General features: G+C 48.4%; 2 protein-coding genes across 2 annotated transcripts in view; both read right to left on the minus strand.

The window, feature by feature from the left end:
- LOC138663105 (uncharacterized) overlaps positions 1-18519 on the minus strand; it is a 142664-nt gene that overhangs the window by 122749 nt on the left and 1396 nt on the right. The window lies entirely within an intron of this gene.
- On the minus strand, positions 1265-6000 carry LOC138663104 (tripartite motif-containing protein 14-like). The gene has a single exon (XM_069749204.1). The coding sequence runs from the start codon at positions 5846-5848 to the stop codon at positions 3986-3988; it is 1863 nt and encodes a 620-aa protein (XP_069605305.1). The 5' UTR covers positions 5849-6000; the 3' UTR covers positions 1265-3985.

The raw sequence follows: 18519 nt of genomic DNA on the forward strand, positions 1-18519 counted from the left end.
TGCACAATACACACCGCACATCACACACCGCACATCACACTGCACAACACACTGTCCGTCACACACCGCACATCACACACCGCACATCACACTGCACAACACACTGTCCGTCACACACCGCACAACACACTGTCCGTCACACACCGCACATCACACACTGCACAACACAGTCCGTCACACACCGCACAATACACCGCACGTCACACACCGCTCGTCACACACAGCACATCACACCGCACAACACACTGCCCGTCACACACCGCCCATCATACACCGCACGCGGCTGCCCTCTATGCATTACTGTTTATTATGGCGGAGGCTGCGGTACACACAGGAGACGGGATTATCACAGCGATACAATGATGGATACACAGACATTACAGAGGAGGCGTCCGGTTACACGGATGTGGCGATCACGACTGTCTCACCATGTGCAGATCTCAACTGTCAGTGAATGGAAACGTCCTTGTTTAATGTTTCTGAGAGCTGGGGGTTTGCTGCAATGTATCAGTCCAGACGATCCTCTGCGAGCAGAATCATACAGGACAGAGACTCGTGCTGATGACGTGTTTGGCTCATGGAGGATTGTCCACATCAGTGGGGGGGTCGAAGCAACGGACTGAAATTAATTCTGCTTTATAATAAGGTTATAAACCACAATATTCCTGGAATACACTCCACGTACCTTTATTAACAGCCCCCCCGCACAGTATGATGTCTCCACAGCCTCCCACACAGTATGATGTCCTCACAGCCCCCACACACAGTATCATGTCCTCACAGCCCCCACACACAGTATGATGTCCTCACAGCTCCCGCACAGTGGGATGCCCTCACAGCCCCCACACAATATGATGTTCTCACAGCCCCCACACAGTATGATGTTCTCACAGCCCCGCACAGTATGATGTCTCCACAGCCTCCCACACAGTATGATGTCCTCACAGCCCCCCATACACAGTATCATGTCCTCACAGCCCCTCGCACAGTATGATGTTCTCACAGCCCCCTACACAGTATGATGTTCTCACAGCCCCGCCCCCCGCACAGTGTGACGTTCTCACAGCCCCCCCCCAGTATGATGTCCTCACAGCCCCCTACACAGTATGCTGTCCTCACAGCCACCCCCCCCCGCACAGTGTGATGTCCTCACAGCCCCCTACACAGTATGATGTCCTCAGTTCCCCCCCCCCCCCCGCACAGTGTGATGTCCTCACAGCCCCCTACACAGTATGATGTCCTCACAGCCCTTCCCCCCCCCCTCACAGTGTGATGTCCTCACAGCCCCGCACAGTATGATGTCTCCACAGCCTCCCACACAGTATGATGTCTTCACAGCCTCCCACACAGTATAATGTCCTCACAGCCCCCACACACAGTATAATGTCCTCACAGCTCCCGCACACAGTATAATATCGTCACAGCTCCCGCACAATATAATGTCCTCACAGCCCCCCCACACAGTACAATGTCTTCACAGCTCCCGCACAGTATAATGTCCTCACAGCCCCCCAAACAGTATAATGCCCTCACTGCCCCCACATAGTCTGATGTCCTCACAGCCCTCGCACAGAATGTCCTCACAGCCCCCCGCACAGTATGAAGTCCTCACAGCCCCCCCCCCGCACAGTATGAAGTCCTCACAGTCCCCCACACAGTATGAAGTCCTCACAGTCCCCCACACAGTATGAAGTCCTCACAGCCCCCCAGTACAGTATGAAGTTCTCACAGTCCGCCAAACAGAATGATGTCCTCACAGCCCCCCACACAGTATGAAGTTCTCACAGCCCCTGCACAGTATGATATCCTCACAGCCTCCAGTACAGTATGAAGTTCTTACAGTCCCCCACACAGTATGATGTCCTCACAGCACCCAACACAGTATGATGTCCTCACAGCCCCAACACAATACGATGCCCTCATAGGCCCCTGCACAGTATGATGTCCTTACAGCCCCCAAAACAATATGTCCTCATAGGCCCCCTGCACAGTATGATGTCCTCACAGGCCCCCGCACGGTATGATGTCCTCACAATCCCCACACAAGGTATAATGGTCCTCACAGCCCCCCAGATATGGGATGATGGTCCTCACAGTCCCCACATATGGTATAATGGTCCTGTCATGACTTTGTTGCCGAATGTCATGGGACCAGGGGCTCCTTCCGTGTCCCTAATGCTAGGGGCGCTCTACCTCGCCCTGCTCCCCGGATTACTTCTGATGGTGAAGACGCAGGGGCCACATAACTTGCCTAAGCTCTTTAATTCTCCCTCAGTCTGTACCCTTCCCCCACCCCGGGAATAAGGGAGTAGAAGATACACCAACCAGACTAACAAGTTAATAGGGACAGGGATAAAGGAAAATACCAATCATCCAAATATACTCACACATATAGCAGAGGTAAACACCGGGGAGTGGAGGATGTGGTAAAATTAAAGTAGGAGAAGAAAGGGAATTATCACACCCAAAGCCTAGCAATAGTCACAGATAAATCCACCAAACACCTTCTCCAATAACCACCACCACCAACCTCCAGCCATGCAGCATAAGCTAATTCTGACAATGAGTGCTAGCCATGGCCCAGATTATATAGGAGATGTGAGTGGCTAACAGTGAACAGCTGAGAGCCTTCATGCAGGAAAGCTTCCAGGAGCAACTGAGCAGATTAACCCCTGCACTGCTAGAAGAAACCTGCACTGTTTAATAAGAAGGTGAAGTGCTTCTAATCTGTACAGGAGTAGGAGAAATCAGACCGTGCGGTCTTCGGGCTCCTCTCTGTTGTGGTAAACCAGTGACAAGTCCTCACAGCCCCCACATACGGGATGATGGTCCCCAAAGCCACTCACATATCATATAATGGTTCTCAGAGCCCATCACAAATGGTATAATGGTCCCCATAGCCCCCACATATGGTGTGATGGTCCTCATAGCTCCTGTATACACTATGAGCACACAGACAGCACCCTATACACAGTAAGAACCCAAACGCAGGTCCCCTATATACATTGAGTCCCCACATAGGCCCCTTATAAGCAGTATGAGTCCACGCATAGCTCCACTATACAGTATGAGCCCACACATAGCCGCTTAGATACAGTATGAGCCCCCACACATCTCATCTATAAACAGTATGAGCCTCCACATAGCCCCTCTATATACAGTATGAGCCCACACACAGCCCCTATAAACAGTATGAGCCCCCACATAGCCCCCTATAAACATTGAGCCCCACACAGCCCCGTATCTTCAGCATGAGCCCACACACAGCCCCTATAAACAGTATGAGCCTCCACTTAGCCCCTCTTTATACAGTATGAGCCCACACACAGCCCCTATAAACAGTATGAGCCTCCACATAGCCCCTCTATATACAGTTTGAGATCCCACACAGCTCCTCAAATGGTATGATGCCTGGATACATTTATATGTTTAGAAAATATAGCACCCTGCTCCAGTCTTGAGGCTCCGCACAGACATCATTGCTCTTGCTGTCTTAGTCCCACAGACTGAATGGTGGAAGAAGGAGCCGGCGGCTACCTTCCTCCATCACTATATGTACCGTCATCTACATCCCGAGGATTGAGATAGCAGAGAATTGGGATGCCGGTTGGAGGAGGGCGGCCAAAGGGTGCCACGGTGTTCAGTCCTTCAGTTGTCCCAGTCTACAGACTAGACAGGACAGCCAGAATACCGGATATGCCCCAAGGACTGCACTTTTCCCAGGTCTGGTCATGAACCCTCATGGCAGGAGATAGATGTGTTTAGTGCAGGTTGTCTAGACTGATACACTGTAACAAAGCTTTGCTATGGCTAATTATTCATTAGGATATCTGCTGCCATCTGTGACAACCCTTGGGGGAAAGAAATGGCTGTAATATTGGTTATGAGGTGACCCCTTACACCCAACGCTTGGTCACATGTCCAGCACTCCCCAATAGCTCTGCGCTGATCTATGGAAGGGCCACATGGAAAACTCTTAAGCCCTCTACAGGCGACCACCACCTACTGGCCATGCAGTGACATGAGGTCCACTGTTCTTCAGCATCATCCACGCCCCACCATGTGAATCCAACCAGAGTCTGAAGATGGCGTGAAGTGGTTTGGTGAAGGTGGCGTGGAAGGAGAACAGGTGTCGGATGGGGTCACTCAGCTCGTAGAAGGACAGGTGACCTGCCTCATAGTCCAGGTACACCCCGAAGCGCTGGCAGGTAAACTTATCCGGCAGCTTGACCTCCTTGCAGGCATGCATCACCGAGTACTGGTTGTTCCATTTGCACAAGCCCCACGATTTGGTGTTGCACCCAATGTAGGAGCGGAAGCCTTTCCTGGCGATACTGGGATACGACATTCCCAGTCTCCAGTTTCCCCACTTACTTGTTTCCACCATCCAGAAATGTCGTCCCGTGGAGAAGCTAGAGCTGCTTAACACTTGGTGGTCCTTGAACCTCTGTGGGGTCTTTGGTTTTGGTTCATGTGTTTCTACCCAATAAAAGGATTTCAAATCTGGGAGGACCCGAATATTATTCCCAGCCGTGTCCTCATCCAGAAAAATGTCCGACTCTTCATTCATGAAAAGACCATTATGGGCAATGGTGACCAACTCAGCAAAACCAGCATGCAGAATCTCCGAGACCGGAGGTTGATCCAGATCGTGAGCAGCTCTAGAATAGTCCTGTTGGTCGTTACCACCATCAATGTTTTTTTGTTTCAGTCCCTTGAGGCCTGGGATTGGAATGGATGTGATACGCAGCTCCTCGATGGTGGGCATCTGCTTGGATAACTCAACGTTCTTCACTAACAGGTCTTTGAGGACTGAAATAGGATCAGATTTGGTACTCAGCTCCTCAATGGTGGTCATCTTCTTGGGCAACTCTTCCTTCTTAATTTCTAATTCATTGAGGACTGTGATAGGATCCGATGTGGTACTTAGTTCCTCAATGGTGGTCATCTTCTTGGGCAACTCTTCCTTCTTAATTTCTAATCCATTGAGGACTGTGATAGGATCAGATGTGGTACACAGCTCTTTGATAATGGTCATCTTTTTGGACAACTCATCCTTCTTTGCTTCCAGTTCTTTGATCTCCTTCTGACATGGTGCTGAAGCTTTCTCCGCCTGCCTGGAGATCTCACTCAGGACTTTCTTCTCTAAAACTTCCATGTGTTTCCTCATGTCCTTAAAGACCACATTAACCTTCTTGTTAAGTCCCTCAGCTTCCAGTTCAAGCAGTTGACCATGTTTCTTCAGATCTTGGATTCTGTCTTCAGCTTCAGATCTTGATGACAACAGTTTCTCCAAGATATTGTTCAGCTCATGCTTCATGGGAGTCTCATCGACTGACTCCACCAGGTGTTCCCTTTGTTCGGCCATGCAATAAAGGCAGAGATAAGCGGCATCTTCTGCACAGGAACTTTCCAGCATCTTCTTATGGATGGAGCATCTTCTGACGTCCATATTAGGGGTTGGGTTGGACACGACGTGTTCTGCAGACTTGGTGTGGACTTTCAGATGGTCGTGACCTAGAGAAGCTTCACACAGCAGGCAGGATTTGATGTCAGGTACCGGAGAGTGAATACAATAAGTGCAGATGGTGACAGGCACCTCCTCACCAGGCCTGGCAGACGGGGAGCAAAGGATGACATCACCCAAGGTCTGGTCCCTTCTCGGTGAGGAATTGGGTTGCGTCTTGCAGTCAGGACACTTATAGACTGCAGCCGCCCCATGCATCTCCAGCAGACGAGCAATGCACCCCTGGCAGAAGCTGTGCCCACATCTCAGCGATGAAACTTCCTTACAAATGTCCTGGCACAGCGAGCAGATCAGCTCGTCCCTCAGATTGTCAGTCGCCATCACCGATCACAGGAGGCTAGAAGAAGGTGTAGTGACAGGTGGTGGAGGTGTCCTCAGGTTTACACCCCTGGCAATAGTCTATGGTGTTTAGTTCGCAGCTGAGGCAGGGAAGATTTGCAGATCTCATGCAGGGAGGTTCTACAGCCACATCACCATCACGTGGTCCAGGAGCTGCTGTAATAGCAGAACTGGAGACAGGAAGGGATGAGGGAAGCCATTATTGTGTGGTGACGCATGAGACCACACAGCATCTGTCCATTAACTCCATCCTGCCCGCTCCGAGCAGAAATTAAAGGGGCCTGAACAATTTTTTTTTAAATGTTAAAAAAAAAACCTGAAGAAGTCACCCTGACCTAACGGATCCTGGGACCCTCGGGTTTTGGCACATCTCAGGTCCCCTGCCGCTCTTTATATTTCTCACTCCTCAGATTTCATCCTGATTCGTACATCTATAAACTGAAAATTATTTTTTCTCCTCTTGTAGCTGGAGTACCCGTTAACGAAATACTATATGGTCACTAAATTGCATCTGTCAAGAGTGTAAACCTGTGGACTCCTCCACCACCCATCACTACACCTTCTGCAGACCTTCTGTGGTCAATGGTGGCGTGTGACAATCTGAGGGATGAGCTGACCTCCTCTCTCTGTCGGGACATTTGTATGGAAGCTTCATCCCTGAGATGTGGGAACAGCTTCTGCCAGAGTTTACAAGTGTCCTAACTGCAAGACGCCATCAAATTCGTCTCTGAGAAGGGACCAGACACTGGGCGATGACATCTATTGCGTCTCATCTGCCCAACCTGGTCAGGAGGCACCTGTCACCGTCTACCCTTACTGTATCCAGTCTACGGTAGCCGACATCAAATCCTGCCTGCCGTGTGAAGTCTTAAGAACACGTCGTTTCCAACCCCACCCTTAACATGGACGTCAGAAGATGCTCCATCCATAAGAAGATGCTGGACAGTTAATGAGCAGAAGATGCCGCTTATGTCTGTCTTTATTGCATGGCCAAACACAGGGAACACCTGGTGGAATCGCTTGATGAGACTCCCATGAAGAAGAAGGAGAAGTTGAACGATGTCTTGAAGGAACTGTGATTATCAAGATCAGAAGCTGGAGACAGAATCCAAGATCTGAAGAAACAAAGTCAACTGCTTCAACTGGAGGCCAAGTGTCTTTCGAAAGAAGGTCAATGTGGTCTTTCAGTACATGGAAATTTTAGAGAAGAAAGTTCTGAGTGAAATCTTCAAGCTTCAGCACCATGTCAAGAGGAGATCCATGAAGTGGAAGTGAAGAAGGATGAGTTGTTTAAAAAATCACCATCATTGAAGAGCTGTGCATCATATCTGATTCTATCATGGTTCTCAATGGACTGGAAATTAAGGAGTGAGTTGTCCATGAAGATGACCACCATCGAAAAGCTGTGTAAGAAATCTGATCCTACCTCAGTCATCAAGCTCCTGGAAGAGAAGTTGTATTAAAAAAATTACCATCATTGAAGAGCTGTGTATCATATCTGATTCTGTCATGGTACTTTATGGACTGGAAGTGATGGAGTATGAGTTGTCCATGAAGATGACCACCATTGAAGAACTGTGCATCACATCTGATTCTATCATGGTCATCGATGGACTGGAAATGAAGGAGTATGAATTGTCCAGGAAGATGACCACCATCGAAGATCTGTGTATCAAACCTGATCCTACCACAGTTCTTGAAGGACTGGAAGCAAAGAAGAAAGAGTTGACCAAAAAGATGGCCATAACTGAACAGCTGTGTAAGAAATCTGATCCTACCTCAGTCCTCAAGTTCTTGGAAGTGAAGAAGGATGAGTTTTCCAAGAAGATGACCACTATTGAGAAGATTTGTACTACATCTGATAAAATCACAGCCCTCAATGGACTGAAACCAAAAGAGATTAATGGTGATAACCACCAACAGGACTATTCTAGAGCTCCTCACAATCCAGATAAAGCTCTGGTCTTGGATTCTGCACACTGGTTTTGCTGAGCTGGTCACCATTGCCCATAATGGTCTCTTTATGAAGACTCGGACATCTTTCTGGACGATGACACGGCTGGGAATAATATCTCCCAGATGTTAAGTCCTTTTATTGGATAGCAGTACATGAACCAAATCGAAAGACCCCCAAAGAGGTTCAAGGTCCACCAGGTGTTAAGCAGCTCCAGCTTCTCCATGGGACGATATTTCTGGATGGAGGAAACATGTAAATGGGAAGACTGGCAACTGGGAATCCCAGTATCTCCAGGAAACAGGAGACAACTAAACGCAACGTTCGTTACAATGTATCGGTCTGGTCAAAGAGGAATTCTGCACTGAGACATTGTAACAAACCATCAGCTGTCAAATATTAAACTCTCTATAACACTGTATACCCGCCTGAGGCCTCTAACCATAAGACACCAGCAAAATGATAAAGTGTAGAAGCATGCGCCGTATAATCATCAGCCAACATCCTCTAGAGCTGCACTCACTATTCTGCTGTTACATTGTGTCTTATCCTCCAGGTCTTTTATTAAATAAAATAAAAATACTTTACATGACAATAACTGTGATACATTACAAATAAAACACAACAGAACAGAACATAAGAACAAAGCTCCAATCAGACGACAACAAACGACAAAAGCCACAAAGAAATAAACCGGAAATGGAACAAAAATGGAAAAAGTTCATGACCTACAAATCAGGGACGAGAAAGAAGAATTCCAATAACATAAAAAAAAAAAAAACTAAAAGACAACAAACAAAATACTCATAACTTACGTGAATACCTGTAAAAAATTATAAATAATAAATAGTATAAAATCATGTAAGTCCCCCGGCCCAGCTTCATTCATACTACTATATACAACCCCAACTACATTCACACCGTCCTATATACAATATTATATACAATATATACACTATAAACACATTATACTAAACCAAACACTATACAACACCACAAACAGAACAAAACCCTGCTGGTCCCACTGCCGTACCTTACAGCCCCCCCCTTACACCACCACATTCACCCTAAATACAATACAGTGTACAAAATTAACATTTGCTTTTTATTTATTTATTTATTTTATTTTTTTAACCCCTTAGTGACAGAGCCAATTTGGTACTTAATGACCGAGCCAATTTTTGCAATTCTGACCACTGTCAATTTATGAGGTTATAACTCTGGAACGCTTCAACGGATCCCGCTGATTCTGAGATTGTTTTTTTTCGTCACATATTGTACTTCATGTTAGTGGTAACATTTCTTCGATATTACTTGCGATTATTTATGAAAAAAAAAACGGAAATATGGCAAAAAAAATTTAAATTTTGCAATTTTCAAACTTTGTATTTTTATGCCCTTAAATCAGAGCGATATGTCACAAAAAATAGTTAATAAATAACATTTCCCACATGTCTACTTTACATCAGCACAATTTTGGAAACAAAAATTTTTTTGTTAGGGAGTTATAAGGGTTAAAAGTTGACCAGCAATTTCTCATTTTTACAACACCATTTATTTTTAGGGACCACATCACATTTGAAGTCATTTTGAGGGGTCTATATGATAGAAAATAACGAAGTGTGACACCATTCTAAAAAATACACCCCTCAAGGTTCTCAAAACCACATTCAAGAAGTTTATTAACCCTTTACGTGCTTTACAGGAACTGAAACAATGTGGAAGGAAAAAATGAACATTTAACTTTTTTTTGCAAACATTTTAATTCAGAACCATTTTTTTTATTTTCACAAGTGTAAAAACAGAAATGTAACCATAAATTTTGTTATGCAATTTCTCCTGAATACGCCAATACCCCATATGTGGGGGTAAACCACTGTTTGGGCGCACCGCAGAACTTGGAAGTGAAGGAGCGCCTTTTGACTTTTTCAATACAGAATTGGCTGGAATTGAGATCGGACGCCATGTCACGTTTAGAGAGCCCCTGATGTGCCTAAACAGTGGAAACCCCCCACAAGTGACACCATTTTGTAAACTAGACCCCTTAAGGAACTTATCTAGATGTGTGGTGAGCAATTTAAACCCCCAAGAGCTTCACAGAAGTTTATAACGCAGAGCCGTGAAAATAAAAAATCGCATTTGTTTACACAAAAATGATCTTTTCGCCCACAAATTCTTATTTTCACAAGGGTAACAGGAGAAATTAGACCACAAAAGTTGTAGTGCAATTTCTCCTGAATACATCGATACCCAATATGTGGGGGTAAACCACTGTTTGGGCGCACCGCAGAGCTTGGCAGAGGAGGAGTGCCGTTTTACTTTTTCAATGTAGAATTGTCTGGAATTGAGATCGGACGCCATGTCGCGTTTGGAGAGCCCCTGATGTGCCTAAACAGTGGAAACCCCCCACAAGTGACCCCAATTTGGAAACTAGACCCCCCATGGAACTTATCTAGATGTGTGGTGAGAACTTTGAATGCCCAAGTGCTTCACAGAAGAATGCAGAGTCGTGAAAATAAAAAAATATTTTTTTTCCACAAAAAAGATATTGTAGCCCCCAAGTTTTTATTTTCACAAGGGTAACAGGAGAAATTGGACCGCAATAGTTGTTGTCCAATTTATCCCGAGTACACTGATGTTCCATATGTGGGGGTAAACCACTGTTTGGGCGCACGGCAGAGCTCGGAAGGGAAGGAGCGCCATTTTGGAATGCAGACTTTGATAGAATGGTCTGTGGGCGTTATGTTGCGATTGCAGAGCCCCTGATGTACCTAAACAGTAGTAACCCCCCACAAGTGACACCATTTTGGAAACTAAACCCCCCAAGGAACTTATCTAGATGTGTGGTGAGAACTTTGAATGCCCAAGTGCTTCACAGAAGTTTAGAATGCAGAGTCGTGAAAATAAAAAAATATTTTTTTTCCACAAAAAAGATTTTGTACTCCCAAGTTTTTATTTTCACAAAGGTAACAGGAGAAATTGGACCCCAAAAGTTGTTGTCCAATTTATCCCGAGTACGTTGATGCCCCATATGTGGGGGTAACCCACTGTTTGGGCGCACGGCAGAGCTCAGAAGGGAGGGAGCACCATTTGACTTTTTGAGCGCAAAATTGGCTGTCGTGTTTGGAGACCCCCTGATGTACCTAAACAGTGGAAACCCCCCAATTCTAGCTCCAACCCTAACCCCAACACACCCCTAACCCTAATCCCAAACCGATCCATAATCCTAATCACTAACCCTAACGATAATCACAACCCTTACCCCAAAACAACCCTAATGTCAACCCTAACCATAACCCTAATCAAAACCCTAAATCCAACACACCCCTAATCCTAATCTCAACCCTATCCTCAAACCTAACCCTAATCCCAATACACCCCTAATCACAACCCTAACCTTAACCCTAATCCCAAACCTAACCCTAATCCCAAGCGTAACCCTAATGCCAACCCTAACCCTAATACCAACCCTAATCCAAACCCTAACCCTAATCCCAACTCTAACCCTAACTTTAGCCCCAACCCTAGCCCTAAGGCTACTTTCACACTTGCGTCGTTTGGCATCCGTCGCAATCCATCGTTTTGGACAAAAAACGGATCCTGCAAATGTGCCCGCAGGATGCGTTTTTTGCCCATAGACTTGTATTGCCGACGGATCATGACGGATGGCCACACGTCGCGTCCGTCGTGCACTGGATCAGTTGTGTTTTGGCGGACCGTCGGCACAAAAAACGTTCAATGTAACGTTTTTTTGTACGTCGCGTCCGCCATTTCTGACGGCGCATGCGTGGCCGTAACTCCGCCCCCTCCTCCCCAGGACATAGATTGGGCAGCAGATGCGTTGAAAAACTACATCCGCTGCCCACGTTGTGCACAATTTTCACAACGTGCGTCGGTATGCCGGGCCGACGCATTGCGACGGCCCCGTACTGACGTAAGTGTGAAAGAAGCCTAACCCTAAATTTAGCCCCAACCCTAAATTTAGCCCCAACCCTAACCCTAAATTTAGCCCTAAACCTAGGCCTAACCCTAGCCCTAATCCAAGCCCTAACCCTAGCCCTAACCCTAATTTTAGCCCCAACTGCTTTTCTCCTGCCGGCCGGCAGATGGCGACAGATGGCGGGCGCACTGCGCATGCGCCCGCCATTTTCTTTTGCCAAGAAGATGCCGGCGGCCAGGAGGAGCAGCAGGAGGACCCAGGGACACTGGTGAGTATAATAGGGTCCCCAAATCCCCCTATTTCTCTGTCCTCTGATGTGCGATCACATTAGAGGACAGAGAATTACACTTTGCTTTTTTTTTTTTTTTTTTGCGGTCGCCGGTAAACAGTTAATCACCGGCGATCGCAAAACAGGGGTCGGTAAAACCGACCCCGATCATGTTCTTTGGGGTCTCGGCTACCCCTGGCAGCCAAGACCCCAAAGATTCCCCCGGTGCCGGCCGGCGGGCGCACTGCGCATGCGCCCGCCATTTTGAATATGGCGGCGCCCATCGGGAGCCACGAGGAGCACCGGGGGAGACAGGTAAGTATTGGGGGGCTACCTGGGACCCCATTTCTCTGTCCTCTGATGTGCGATCACATCGGAGGACAGAGAAATTAAAAAGAAATCGCGTTTTTTTTTTTTTGCGATCGCCGGTAAACGGTTAATTACTGGCGATCGCAAAAGCGGGGACGGTAAAAAAAACCCCGAATCATGTTCTCTGGGGTCCGACTCTGGGGGCGCTATTTACTTTTTCCACAGCGCCGTTAATTAACGGCGCTGTGGTTTAAGTACCCTTAGCGGCCGCCGTTAAAAGGCATATCGGCGGTCGTTAAGGGGTTAATATATATATATATTATGTATATATATATATATATATATATATATATATATATATATATATATATATATATATAAAGAAACACAGCAGCACATGTATATGAATCTAGGCCATGTGAAAACACAGACAAATATTCGATATGAATCATACTACTCAAAAAAATTTTTTCATAAAACTTACAGTTATGGATAAAATGAAGATTCTTAGCGCATACATTGGCCAATTCATGTGTGCCCATGAACCACGGCAAGGTGATCTCCCTCTGATGGGTCCTACTCTACTGTACATGCCACTCTTGGGCCACCAGCCTACAACTTAGGACAAACATGTCACTCTGGGCTAAACCTACAATCTATGGGCAAGTAGAGATGATTACCGCCACCTGCAAGGTCAATGGGAGGAGTGCAAGATCAGTCTGGATGCAGCCACATCCATACACTAAACAAAGAAAAAAAACCAACCAGCACTCCCAATGTGAACATATGCAAGCTGCAAGCTGTATCATATAGATATAAAGAAACACAGCAGCACATGTATATGAATCTAGGCCATGTGAAAACACAGACAAATATTCGATATGAATCATACTACTCAAAAATATTTTTTCATAAATATATATATATATATATATATATATACACACACACACACCTACTCTAACTGTCCCGCCACCCCTGATCCAGCTCTGGCCACAAAGTTCAGGAATCATCCGAGCTAGGATCAGGCCCCAAAGTTTTTCCCCAGGCGGGGCCTGGGCCAGGCCAGATCAGTCTCTTATCACCGCCGTTGAACCCCCCAATCCCCCCACCCAACCTAACTAAGACCCTCTATTATACACACTATATACAATATATACAATACACTATATACAATATATACATAAACCAACATCACAGAACACAACCTACATACTCACCACCCGAGGCTCAAGTTCGATGCCTGCAAACCTTCTATTCAGGGAACAGAAATACAAAACAAAAGTCTAGGGTGTTAAGACATCAGCCCACCACCAGGATATAGGAGCGCTAATGGACTAAGGCACCTGGAAGGAGAAACCCCTCCAGAGATGGGCCGCCCTCCGGGCACCCAGTCTTTCGCACTCCAGAGAACGCACCTTCACCAGGGCACCTAGGATGCTGCTACAAACTTCATCTACATGGAGGATTTTACTCTGCGTCGAAACTAAAACTCGTGCGTTCCACGTGAAATACCTGACCACTGCGCTGACTAAGAATAAAGTGGCTCGGTCCCTTCTCCCGAGGTCTCTGAACGCTCCATAGGCCCACTCGGCATAGGACAGAGTGGCCAGCCGTGGCCAACCAATGGAAGCGCCCACCCTGTTGTACACCTCTGTATTAAAGGGACAATGAAGCAGGAAGTGCTCCATGCTTTCCAGCATGGTAGTGCAAGCCTCACGGGGACAATTCCTGTCCACGGAGCTCCTGTGCTTCAAATTGTCCCTCACATACAACTTATCTTGGAAGCAGCGCCAAGTCAAGTCCCAATATTTCTTGGGGATCCTGCTAGAATTTAACAAACTCAACCCAACCTCTAGATCCCGACTCGGGCAGTCCTTGAGGACCAATAATCTCTGAAAATGCGAAAGCAAGACCCGCATGTCGAGGAGTTTCCTCGGGAGGGACCTCACTTCCCACATTCCCAGACCCCACCGGCGCATCATTTTCAGAACCGGGGTAACATAAGCCGGGAGATGCCCGTGCGGTGTGCGAAGATCCTTCAATCTTCCCCCTGTCTCCCATTCCTGGAAGAAAGGCTGAAACCATCCTTTGCAGGAGAATACCCACGGAGGAGCCCTCTCTTTCCAGAGGTTTGCCACGTTAACTTTCATAAAGGTGTTCACTAGAAACACCACGGGGTTCACCATATTCAACCCCCCTAGTCTCCTCGTGCGATAAGTGACCTCCCGTTTGACTAGGTTTAGTCTATTCCCCCATAACATCTGGAAGAACAGACTGTAGACCCGTGTCCAGAGAGGCTCCGGCAAGACACAGACGCTGCCCAGGTAGATTAGCAAGGGGAGCAGGAAAGCTTTGCACAGGTCAACCCTTTCCCTCAGGGTCAAAGACCAACCCTTCCATTGGTCCACTCTTTGGGCGACACCTTTGATTCTGCCTTCCCAGTTTTTTGTGGGGTAATCTCCCTGGCCAAATTCGATGTCTAGGACTTTGGCATGTTGTTGGGGTTCGGGGAGGGTGTCCGGAAGATCAAACGTGGGATCCCCGCCTCCCAGCCAGAGACTCTCACGCTTGTCCTGGTTGACCTTGGACCCGGATACCTCCGAGTAGCTCTCCACTTCTGACATCACCACCATCGCCTCCTCTTGCGAAGAAACAAAGACTGTAACGTCGTCTGCGTAGGCCACTACCCTCAGGATAGCCTCTGGCGCCAACCCGTCCATCCTCACCCCCGCCAACGGTCCACAATCAACCCTTCTGAGGAAGGGATCGATCACAAATGCGTAAAGCAAAGGGCTAAGAGGGCAGCCCTGGCGGACACCAGATCCCACCCCGAAAGGTTGTCCAATCCACCCGTTTACCAGAGGGAAAGTCTCAGCCCCTGCGTATAAGGTCTTAAGCCAGTCCACAAACCCTCCAGGCAGACCATACCTCAAAAGAGTGGACCAGAGGTACTCGTGGTCGACCCGATCAAAGGCTTTTGCCTGATCCAGGGTCAGCAAGAACCCCTTCCAAAGGCCTGCCCTGCCCCGCTCCATGGCCTCTCGGACACCCAGAACAGCACTGAAAGTGCTACGGCCAGGAACGAAACAGTGCTGGGCCTCCGAAAGGAGCCGTGGCGCAAACTTCACCAGCCTGTTGAAGAGTATCTTAGCCAAAACTTTCCTGTCCACATTGAGAAGTGATATGGGACGCCAATTCTCAATGCGTGACGGATCCTTACCCTTTGACAAAATGATCAAAGCCGACCTCCTTAATGATCTCGGCAGAGTGCCGGAGGAGAAACACTCATTAAACACCTGAGTCAAGAGGGGGACCAAGGAGTCCATAAAGGTCTTAAAGAACTCGGATGTTAAGCCATCCGGACCTGGCGATTTTTTTGGGCCGGAGCCCATCGATCGCCAGTCTCACTTCCTCTTCTTTGATCGCTTCTGTCAAACCACCCAGCGAGAGGTCAGCCCCTGGCTCTGGAACAGCTTCAGCCAGGAAAGCCGACATCCTGTCACGATCCAGTTCCTTCCTTCCCAAGAGGTGCGAGTAGTATGAACTGACGACCTCCAAGATCCCTGATCTGGACCTTCTCAGGGATCCCGTACTGTCCATCAGCCCTGTCACTATCTTACTATTCACTGACATCTTGCAGCTTCTGTAAGGGTTGGGTGAGTAGTACTTCCCGTAGTCCCTCTCAAAAACCAAAGATGCGTGCCTATCGTACTGACACCTCTTTAGCAAGGATTTCACACTGGAGATCGCCTCGCGGCTACCCCCAGTCGAGACAAGATGCTCGAGTTTCCTCCTCAGGCTCTGATACAGGCGATCCCTGTTCAGGCTTCTGAGGTTCGAGAGTTGCCGGAAGAATCTCGCCACCCGATGTTTGAACATCTCCCACCACTCAGACTTAGTGTTACTTAGGCCCAGCAGCGGTACCTGGCTCTGAAGAAATTCCTCAAAGGACCGTCTTACAGCTTCTTCCTCAAGGAGTGACGAATTCAGCTTCCAATAACCTCTTCCCATCCGAAGAGTCTCTGTAACGCTCAGAGAAAACATAATCAAACAGTGATCGGAGAATTCCACTTCCACAACCGACAACGGCGAGGAGACGGCCTGCTCCTTCAAATAAAACCTGTCTATCCTAGACCTGCACTGACTACCTCTAAAAAAGGTGAACCCCGCGTGGCCTGTGTTGTGCCGGATGTAGACATCCACCAGGCGTGCCTCACTTACTATCCTATTTAGCGTGACGCAATCGTAAGCCAGCCGGTCTCCGGAACCTCCTCTATCACAGGGTCTCGTGACGTTATTGAAATCCCCTCCAAAGACCACCTGCCGGCTCGAAAATAAGAAAGGTTTGATCTTCATGAAGAGACACTTGCGGTCCCACTTGGACTGGGGACCGTAAATGTTAATGAGCCGAAGCTCCTGACCCCCATGGAGACATCTAGGATCAAGCATCTCCCCATTTCTAACTCGATCAATCGTCTGCATTCAACCGCTGCGGTCTTAAAAAGGACCGCCACCCCGCTATACGGCTCGGCTGCAAGAGACCAGTAGGAGGGCCCGTGCCTCCACTCCCGCCTTGCCTTATGCATGGTTGATAGGTCGGTCAACCTAATCTCCTGCAAAAACAAAATGTCGGCGTCAAGTTGGCCGAGAAAATGAAAGGCCATGTACCTTGCCGCTTCTGACTTTATGCTGGCAACATTAATGGTTGCCAGCGTCAACGGGGTGGGTGCCACCATCATGATTGATTGAATTAGATAGCGTTTTTCTTCCCACCCCCAACAGTTTCACCCTCTTCCTCTGACAATGATGAGTTTTTAGTGCACTTAAGACAAACAGACTCATCCATTCTCTCCTTACATACACTCTGGCCCTTGTCTGGTGGTCCTGAGGTAGTCCCCCCCAGAAGGCTTTGTATTTGCCCCCTGAGAAGAAGACCCAGCGACCTCCTGAGCCCCAACAACCTTGTCCGCAACCTCTGGCCCCGGGTCCCCATCGCCCCCCTCTGGAGGGGAGTCCTGGAGGGCCCGGATCGCACTCCAAGGAGGAGGCTCGAGGCCCGGACCCCCTCTTATCCTTAGTTGTTTTCCTGTTACTCTTTTTCTTTTGCTGTGACCACTCGGCCTCTCCCTCATCCAGACTGTCACCGGATGAAGGTTCCTGGGCAGACATGGCGTCCTTTTGCTCCTCCCTTTCAAGTCTCTTGACTTCCTCGCTCAATTCGCTGTCTTTAGGATCCTCAGCTGCAAGTGAAGCACCCGGGTCAGAGTTTAGGGTCATTACTCCCTGCCCCCTGTTCCCATGGCGCTGCTCCTGCCGCCTGATATTGGATGGCGGCAGCCTGCTCCTCACCGGTTTCCTGCCTCCTCCGCCTCTGCTGGTCCCTTCACCGGCGAGATTGGTCCCGGCTTTCGCCTGTCCCACACTCGCCGCTTTCAGGACCGCATTGGCAAAGGAACGTGGACAGCGACTGAACGGGTGACCGAGGTCACCACACAAGTTACACCTAATCCTGCCACAGGTAGCAGCGAGATGGCCGAGGTCCCCACACAGTGCGCATTTCTGGGTGGTACACTGCGCACTGAAGTGTGTGGGGCTGCCGCACCAGTGAGACCTTAGGCTGCCCCCGGTAGAAAATCAAGATCCTGTCCCTCCCCAAAAATGTTGAGGAAGGGATATGGGTAACGGTGTTTCCTGAACCCTTCAATTTCACCATGAAGGTCCAGGCTCCTGACCAGATACCATGCTCATCGAGGGTCTTCTCGGGAATACCGACGATGTCGCCGTATCGCCCAACCCAGGTGGAGATGTCGACACAGGAAAGTGACTCGTTACTGGTCAAAACGGTCACCTTCCTGACTGAGTTCTGGCGGGATATTGCTACAGCGAGGAAACCCCGCCATTCGGGGCGACCCCAAGCCAGCTCGTGGCGAGACCAGAAAAGCTCAAGGCCCTCCGGTCTCACGAAGCTGACATCGAAGTAGGAGGTCCCATAGGGATGGATCAAGGCAAAGATGTCATATGCCGCGAAGCCCATCCCCAGCAGGAGCTCAGCAACCTTTGACCGATCAGGACAGGCATCCTTGCTTACCCACTGGAGACGGGCCACATTCCTACGGTTACTCCTCTGCCCCGTTGTCGGCAGAGACCAGTCTCTGCCCCGCTATCTCGCAAGGCGGAAA

This window comes from Ranitomeya imitator, chromosome 2 (genome assembly GCF_032444005.1).
Source record: "Ranitomeya imitator isolate aRanImi1 chromosome 2, aRanImi1.pri, whole genome shotgun sequence".
NCBI classification, from domain to species: Eukaryota; Metazoa; Chordata; class Amphibia; order Anura; family Dendrobatidae; genus Ranitomeya; species Ranitomeya imitator.